We start from the raw sequence: 9,552 nt of genomic DNA on the forward strand, positions 1-9,552 counted from the left end.
GGAAAAAATCAACAATGCGTAGAGCATTGATATTTCGTATGTAACATGATCTAGTGGTCCTTTACAAATTTTGCCCATGTAATGAAAAGGGGCCCTGCCAGGGGGCTTATCGATTTAAAACAAAAAAAATATTAAAATTGTTCTTGTTAAATACCACATGGCCTACAGCTTTGATGTTTGGTATATTACATCATCTAGCGCTTCTCTCCAACGAATGTTCATATAATGACCCTATGGTCAAAAGGGCACCTGCCAGTGGGCCCCTCAGTTTTATATAAAGTTATTTACTAAACATCACTAATTCCGCGTCATCACTTATTTCACGGTTATGGCATATTTTCATGTGAACAGTGTTAAAATTGGTCAGAATTGACATATTTTATTCAAACACCTAAACAAAGTTTTGTGCAAAATATTTTATATCAATACATTTTTACGATATACAGAACAACATTTTACAAAATTCTGCGAAAAGCAACAATTGTCATTTAAATATGTGTCTGAAACAATCATCATTTTCTAAATGTTCTTGTGTGTTGAAAAAATAAATCTTGAGTTACAATGTAAATATACTTTTAATATTTAAAATGATGTAAAATAACATGAAGAAATTTTAACTGAAACATGAAAAAACTGAAATAGAACACCATTACCGCAATTTTAATGATAACATACTGTTTTAAAAATGTCCCACCTATGGTCTACGTCTGGCTCATTTAAACTAATTTTGACTAAATATATTGTTGTTTCCTTGTGTAATACAGCAAAAAAAAAACTATATGTTATGGATTATGACAATTTTTGTACCATAAGTTTCATTTGTTGTTTTCTTTCTTGTTTCAAAGCGTTAAGTACCGTGAACTAAGAGGAGCACAATATATATTCTATATAAAGTTATATAGAGAAATCTTTAAAAAATCATCTTGCCAAGCACACAAGGCCTTGATACTTGGTATTTAATACAAAGATTATTCTTTCTAGTGAACTGCCTTCGTAGTCGAGGGGTTAGAGTCGATGAATTCTAATCCAGTTACCTAGTTGGCGTGGGTTCGATCCCCGGTAGATGCTTTGGTAGTTTAGCACGAAGGAAGGTAGTCTAGTACTGGTGTAACTCTCCAGCAACAATGGTTAGGACACTTCCCGCCTATATGACTGAAATACTGTTGGGAAAAGGCGTAAAATGAAACAAACAAACAGAACAAATTCTTTCAGTAGACCGGACAAACTCTGACCTTCATGTATAAATGACCTTGACATTCAAGGTCAAATGTCCAAATTTCCCTTGTATTTCGCTATTTGTGGCTATTACTTTCTTATTTATAATTGATTGACTTCAAGCTTGAACATAATAAACTTTAAGGATAGACCTTTAAAAATTACCAGACAGATCTTGACCTTCGCCAATAAATGACCTTGACTTTGAAGATCAAATTATTGAAATGTTTATTTCATTTTGCTGTTACTGGCTGTAACTTTGTTATTTTTGAATGCATTGACTAAATATCATAACCGTTTTTTATAGTACATTATAGTTTTATTGTAAGTTGCTTGTATTTAGCTTCACTGTGTCACTCAGATTGAATTCAACTAAACAGTGTAATTCGAGTCTTCGTCTAAGAAAGATGTGTATTTACTTGTAGCCTTTGTTGTTCTCTAGCACAGCTTTCACATTGTTCTCAAGATATTGTGACATACATTGTTGCGAAGTTATTGACGCTTTTACCCTATTCGAAAATTGATCAACATATATATCTCAACAAGATCTAGTGCAGATTTGAAATGAAATCATACAGGTTCAGAAACTAAGTCACCTGATCAGATCTTGGGGAAACCTTTGTAAAACTGAGATCACCCTCACCCAGTTCAATTAAAACTAAGATTTTTTTCTTCATAAACTCTAAATACAGCCATGCCTAAGGTCAGCGACCCAAGGCCCAAGGGCCCTATTGCTTGATATTGTGATCTTCTGAGGAATTAGACATGTGAGAATATAGATTCAATTCTCAATAAGCCCAGGACAAGAACAATAGTAAAAATTCATTTTTTTCAACGGTTAATCTGTAAATGAAAATATAATCTAAAGCATGTAAACTTAAATAGACACGACATCTAAATAATTGCTGTAAACGTTTCAATTTACGTATTGTAATTGAACTCCTGTCCTATAAGCTCAGCAAGTTTCTGGTTGTACAGTTTATAAAATGAATCTATAGCTGCTACTGTTTTCTTCCACATAGTTCCAGCACTTGTTTTTTTCTCTGTGTTATTGTTTGTTTTTGGCATATCTACAACACGATTCAATATACCCGCCGAAGGGATCCCTATGATTGAGATTAATAAGCTTTTAAGAATTCATCATTTACACCGTGAAAAATATTTAAGATGTGAAAATTGAAAATTTAAAATTATGTTTTAAGTATTTGTCTTATGTCTTTTATGTAGGCTTATTTCCTGATCTCTATTAAAAAATGTCAACATTTCTTTATATTATCTGAATGTTGTAGGGGTATACTGTTGCGACTATAATACTGTCACGCCGCCTGGCAATCTGTGTGCGATTCTTTCCTTAAATCTCTCAACCAACTTTAATAAAACTCGGCAGGAATGATTTTCAAAATGTCTATTTGCGCATATCGTGAGAAAGTTGACATAACATTAACCTTAGATATTAATTACCTAGATTTCATTGATGTCACTATAATTGGTTATAATTGTGTTGTATAAGTATTGTAGATGTATATTGAGATGTAGATGTATTGTATTGGACAAAACAATTCATTAAACAATACCTTTTAGTAGAACTTGACATTGATCTTTAAATGCCTTCAAGTTTTTTATCAAAATATATTAGTTTTAAATTGGCCATATTTTGATTCCTATTTAAAAAAAATAAGACTAATCATCAAGCTTTGCTATCCGATAACTGTTATTGACTTTTGCTAGACCTTCACTAATAATTGTTTGTATCAGTTGTTTTTGTGTTTGATAATCATGTTCTGCTGCTGTTTGTGGTGGACTTTGTTTAAGGAATAAAGGAAACCCTAAATCAGTTCGTAACTAAATGGCACATGTAATAGAACATCGATGGTTCAAAATAAGACATATCAAAAACGAAATATTTACCTACTTCCAAGAAGTAAAATATGTTTCTCATGTGGAATAACGTATTAACAGAAAAATCTTCAAGCTTGATGATCTTCACTTGATCTTTTGGAAATACTCGCAGAAAATATCCTATGTAGATATAGTATAAACCAATGTTCAATCTGACCTGTTTTAAATGATTTATTTATATAATGCAGTATATAATGCAGACTTTCATGTTACATATATTTTATTTTGTTTGTTTGTTGATGCAAAAAAAATGTAATTTTCATTTATATATATATGACCAGACGGACAAGACATTTGAACAACTGGCCCACTTGGATAAAAGACAATCGCAAGCAATATCTTCTTGGCAAAACATGTCCGTTTGTTTTTGTTACCTGTTTGTTATCTGTTTCGCTTGAGACTCGTCTCAAACATATGCCTAAGCTTCATTTCTTGTTAGCAAGTTAGAAAAATACGACTATTTTAGTCTTTGTGTGTTTTTAGAAGTTTTTTGGCACACTTCAGGCGCACCCATCAAACACAAGCCTTTCTGAAGCCAACAAACTTGCCCACAGTTTATTGAATACTGTTTTTTATGTAAAAGTAGGAAGTAAGCTATGTAAAAGGTCACACGCTTTTCATTACTAGGGGACCATACGCCGCTTTTCATGGAATGGCACGGAAGTGTCACATTGAAGGTTCCATGATAACCGCCGTATGAACACATCTGCGGATGTTTCTAAATTCAAAATTTTACTACTTCATGTTTAAATGTTGAATTCTGCTTAAGCCGGTGCTAGGGAGCGTGGACGGTAACTTGCACTTTCCAGTACCGTCCATGAACAGGCTCAGTCAAACCGAGCCTGCAACATTTTCAATTTTGCCGTGTTGGGCTTTCTTTAGGGATTCTGTATTTATATATTTTATAAGAGCTGTATCCTTTCCTGAAGTCTTGCATCTTGCTCTACTATTACATTTAAAGTAGCGGAGTTTGTCTTTGTAACCGAACTTGTAGGCCTATCTGAACTGTTATACTATTTTACAGACAATTTTCTAGTTTAAAAAGCTTTGACCTTTACTGTTTTTAGAATTTACATACTTATTCGTTATTTATCTATCTAACAGAAAAGATATCTAGTTAGACTGATGAATATCTGATATTTATGGTGTTAAAACGAAAAGTAACTCGTTAATTAAATAGTTAACGCGATATAATTATATAGTTAACTGTTGGTAGTAATGTGCCTCCATACAATTGCATGACACAAATCGTTTGAGCTAGTGCCATGGGGCGTTTAACAATATGAGGATAAAGTTACGACATAACTTATTGAATGATCATCGTGTTTCAGTGTATATTTAAAGTGTTATTTACTTTTCTCTCAAAGGGATTAGAGGAGCGTACCTTTATTTATATGAGATCAATTTTACTTTACATAATCCTACTTTTTGTGAATGTAATGCATGGTTCCCTTTGTCACATTTAAATTTAAAATGATTTTTGTTAGTCTAAGACGGAGGAAGGTAGTCTAGTACTGGTGTAACTCTCCAGGAACGATGGTTAGGAAACTACCCGCCTATATGACTGAAATACTGTTGGGAATAGGCGTAAAATAATGAAACAAACAAACAAAATTAGTCCAAGATAAACTTATGCATTTGTTGATTCGATGAAAAAAGTTTTATTGAGATTTTATTAAAATATATTATGTTGTAAATTATTTGAGTGTTTGATATCAACAAAGGTATATAAGAAAAGATTTTAAATATGAAGGAATAAAAAACATCATTTTTCTTCAACATTGCTTAAAACAAAAGCAAAAGAAAATGAGTATTTATGTAGTTATAAGTGTCATCTTTACATTGATACCCCATTCACTTAAGTCCGTTCTCTTTAGAATGATGTGTTTATAGCTCACAAAACAGTGATTACTCGTAAACTATAAAAAAATGGTTGGTAGAAGATCATCAGACTATGCCTAAAAATTCAGTCAATTATCAACGAATGTTGTCTCCTTGGCACTTGGTGCAAAAAATTTTGGTAAAATTTGTTCTGTATGGTTAAAATGACATGTCTTTTTTATTATTTTTACATTGGTTTATAAATTCAATTGTGGGTTATTTTCTATTGAAATTGCACTCAAAACCGTCAGTCTTAATCAGATATGTTTTTCGAGATGGTTGCTAAAGTGGAAGAAACAACTAATACCTATGGAAGACCAGTCAAAATGCAAGAAACGTTGGCGTTTCAATTGGATTACATCATATCATTCTCAGGCGTTATTTGAAAATGAGAAAGATCTTTGATAGATGAATTCCACATTTGCTGACAGATGATCAGAAAAAAAAAACAATTGGTAACGAAACTTAACTTTTAGTTTTCATTAGTCGCAACGGAAACACCAAAACAAGAGTACCAAAGTCTGACAAAGGACCATGCATTGCAAAAGACACCATCAGTATAAAGAAGGGAATGTACGATATTTACTTTTCAACTCATTGTCCCACATTCCAGGTTGCTGTTCCTAAAGGCATATCTGGTAATGCGAAATGTCTTCTAAACAAATACTTTTGAATTAACTCAAACCAATATCAGATTTCCACATAACAAGACGTTAGAGTGCAAGATTTAATTAGATAGAGAAAGGCTGTTGGACTCCTTAATCCTCTGTGCACCTGACCTTATCATTTGTGACTTTATTATTTCCAAAGCTTAGAAAATACTGTTGAGGTCGAAAATATCTCGGTCTTGCATTATTCCAGTATCTTCATAGTATACCGAAACAATACTATGAAAATGCCTTCTTAGATTTTATACAGAAACTGAAACTTTTTATATCTAGTAGACATGAATATTTGAAGGTTCAAAATAAATAATCCTATGAGAACTAAAAATTTACGTGCTAAGATACATGCATATTTGAACACTTCTCGTACCAACCTTCTAATGCAGGAAAAACTATGATATTAAACATACGGGTTCTCTTTTTATTTAATGTGTATGTTTGTGTGTGTGTGTGTGTGTGTGTGTGTGTGTGTGTGTGTGTGTTGGTGTGTGTGAGTGTGTGTGTTGGTGTGTGTGTGTGTGTGGATGTAGCCACACTTTAATTAAAATATTTATATCTAAATATCAAAGTGACATCATGCTCATTGTTTCATTAAGTTGAATAAATATCGCTCCCTCGCATACAAAATCTAAAGACCTTGTCGGGATTCGAGCCAACATCGGTGAAGCGTCGGCGGCCTTTACAAATTCGCACGGGTACCCACTTGATGTGCATAATATTACTTTAACAAATATGACAAAGTATATACTGTGTCATATAATATTATGATTACGATGTTTGCAAAAGCGGCTCAAATTTAAGCAGACATTTTGTTTACAAAAACATGATTGAAAACATTCAATATACATGTATCATGTAAGTGAAACTTACACTGTCCTTTTGATTGAAGTTGTTGGCACATTCTTCTATGTTTTGAAACCTTAAACATGTCTGAAATGCTCCTATTCCTTTGACCACACGGTTGTGAAAATCTTCAGGAGTCACGTTGTATTTGTTAAAATAGACGTAATCTGAATAAAGCCTGGAATTAGAAAAAAATACATTGCCTACGATTTCACGTATTTTCTTAAGAATTGGAAGCCACATCACAGATGAGATGTCTTTATCCTTTTGACGGCGTCAGAACGACTGTGAAATATCCGTATAATAATAACATTCTGCAATGTCGTAAAAATGTAAAATCTAACAAAACAGATTATTAAATAAACAATAGGAAATTTCCAATGGCCAAAAATAGCCAAATAGGAAAACATAGAAAATGTATGTCATAATTAACAATTCGTAATGCGCGGGACAGATCAATGATGATCAGAGAACTTCTCGAGCGATTAATAGGTTATTTCACTTTTCATCGGATACCGACAATCTGAGAGTGTCAAATGTTATTCTGATATCAAATAATCATATTTCATATACACGCCCTAACCCAAACCTTAACCCTAACCCTTAAATATTTTTTATCTGCATAAACAATAATTTTAAATGCTAATGTATATGTTATGTATATGATAATTATATCTCATTAAATCCGTATTCACCTGACTTGGCTCCGAGGAATTTTGCCATAAATCAATAAACGATGAATTGAATTGAAGTTATGCTCACTTGAGGAACTACATACCGATATCGAGGATGGTCGCATTGTATGCAAAACACTGTTTGAATATGATAAACAAAATCAACAAGGAAAGGCGTTGTTCAATGAACGCAACCCCACACGACCCAGCAACGAGAACCAGTGGCAACGAGCCCAGGCAGACCCTAAACAAAAACAGGACAGGGCACAAATCTTGAAGTCTTTTTTCAGCACCATATGCGTTTGAAGACAATTTTTCGTACACACGAGAAATAACAAAAGTTGAAAATATATTTTTGAAAAGGATTCTATAATGAATAATCAATTAAGTTCTAGATGACGTCTTTAACTGTCACTTTAATCGACATTTTCTCATTTTTAACATTTCAATGCCGAGTGTACGCAGTATCCAGAATGCATTCAACGCGAACTACTAACGAGAAAAGGAAGATTTTTGTCAAGGCATTTAAGGAGTATTTAAGCAAGAAGTAAAAACATTTTATTTGCAAACGAAATTGAATGCAAATCTATTCTGGGTTATTTACATGACTCGTTTTTCTTTAAAATACCGTTTGATAAAGTGTTCTCGGAATAAGTTTGATGATGCGCGCGCATGGCATGACCCCTTGATATTGTTAAAGTGTGAGATAAATTAATTAAAAACATGAACAGGATATTGTAAGCTACACATGTTGCTGATTCATTAAACGGTATGTCGGAATAATCAACTATAGAAAATCAGCGACGATGAAAGTCAGATAGACCATAGTGACAATTTTCTTTTGGGAACATTTTTAAAAAAAACTGTGACTTTCTTATATTTTGTTAAGTATGATGGACATATTGGTACTTATTAAGACGTTATTTTGTTAACTATAGTTTAAATAAAAATATTGACACGATGTTAGTTGGGCACAATCACACCATCGCTGGATAAGGTAACAATAGAAAGGCGTTCTTGTCTCTGAAGATTTCACATTTGCAATTCATCAAATTGATGGCAAGGTTCGTGGACACCTTCGAAGAAATTTACGTTATTTCAATTCTGTGAACTTGAATCAGATCATTTTGAGTGTTTGTGGGGAGGGAAAATCGTGTTGGTCTTTTCAGGCTTTGCACTTGGATATTTCACATTTTTTGTTGTGACTGATTGCAATTTGAATACCCAACGCTTCCTAGATGAAATTTGGAATTAAAAGATGCCAATATCACTGTACCGAAAAGTTTAAAGCAGCACGCTCAAAAGCAAAATATATTGCGAAATGCCTAAGGACGATTTATATTGCATTTATTAACGTTTGAACAAAATTCTGTGTACGCTGTTATGCACCTGATCGTCCGTCTATTAGCAGATTTCGTGTTCAGTCCATGTTTTTGAACCGGAAATTTAAACTGCTTGGCATAAATGCTTAATATGATGAGGCGATTTGCAGAGCAGCGCAGGTTTGACTTTCTTAAGTTTGTCATAATTTATTTATTTTGAAATTTTGTATCCGGCCAGTATCTTTTAAACCACGGGTAGAAACTCATATATATTTGACTGAACTACTTATATGACTGAAACGATGTACAGAAGGCAGGTTTGGGACTCCTTGGATGAAGTTCAAGGTCACACTGACCTATTCAAGATCCTTTTATTAGAGTTATTATTTCAAAGGGAGATTACAATGTATATCTTTCTCAATATGTTCCCTCAAAATGTATGTATGTCGCCTCCCTTTATTTCCTAAAATATGTCACTTTATTATGCTTTTTATCAAATTTAATATTTAAAGTTTATTTTTCTGTTAAGATAATAATCAAAGTGGATCATAGGTTTATATAATTTAGATATTTTGAAATATAACGGTATTATTAAGTTAAACTGAATTTACTTCAAGTATTTAAATCCACTAAATAACAACACGTTTTAAATGATTAATATCAAACATCAATTTTATGGCTATTTAGTGTTTTTGTGGGCATTTCTCCTCTAATTGAAAGACTGATATTGATGGGCTGATAAAAGATGCTTTATTATACATTACAACAATTTATATGTTCAATAGAGGAAATACCAATATAATAAGCTGCAGAACATTTATCCCATGACAAACACTGGGAGGCAATAATAAGATATTTTATATGCCCAACAATATTATGGTTTATGCTTAAACTTAGATATTGTGCATAAAGCATTACCTTGTTGATTCTACAAAGTTATATGTCATTCTCATAGGGCAAATATTGGTCACTTAGATAGGAAACCTATTCTCATGAATGTATTCCTATGTAACGCTACAATGTTCAGATCTTAGTTATTTGACATTTATCATT

At 32.7% G+C, this 9,552-nt stretch overlaps 1 protein-coding gene across 1 annotated transcript; it reads right to left on the reverse strand.

The window, feature by feature from the left end:
• Positions 1-373: 373 nt before the first annotated feature.
• Positions 374-8,211, reverse strand: LOC132740351 (carbohydrate sulfotransferase 15-like). Its single transcript, XM_060728236.1, has 3 exons — positions 6,531-8,211; positions 3,124-3,271; positions 374-2,321 (listed from the first exon to the last, which is right to left on the reverse strand). The coding sequence occupies exons 1-3, from the start codon at positions 6,744-6,746 to the stop codon at positions 2,137-2,139; spliced, it is 549 nt and encodes a 182-aa protein (XP_060584219.1). The 5' UTR covers positions 6,747-8,211; the 3' UTR covers positions 374-2,136.
• Positions 8,212-9,552: the final 1,341 nt, after the last annotated feature.

Source organism: Ruditapes philippinarum, unplaced genomic scaffold, assembly GCF_026571515.1.
Source record: "Ruditapes philippinarum isolate M1 unplaced genomic scaffold, ASM2657151v2 ctg8979_1_1_1_1, whole genome shotgun sequence".
Taxonomy (NCBI): Eukaryota; Metazoa; Mollusca; class Bivalvia; order Venerida; family Veneridae; genus Ruditapes; species Ruditapes philippinarum.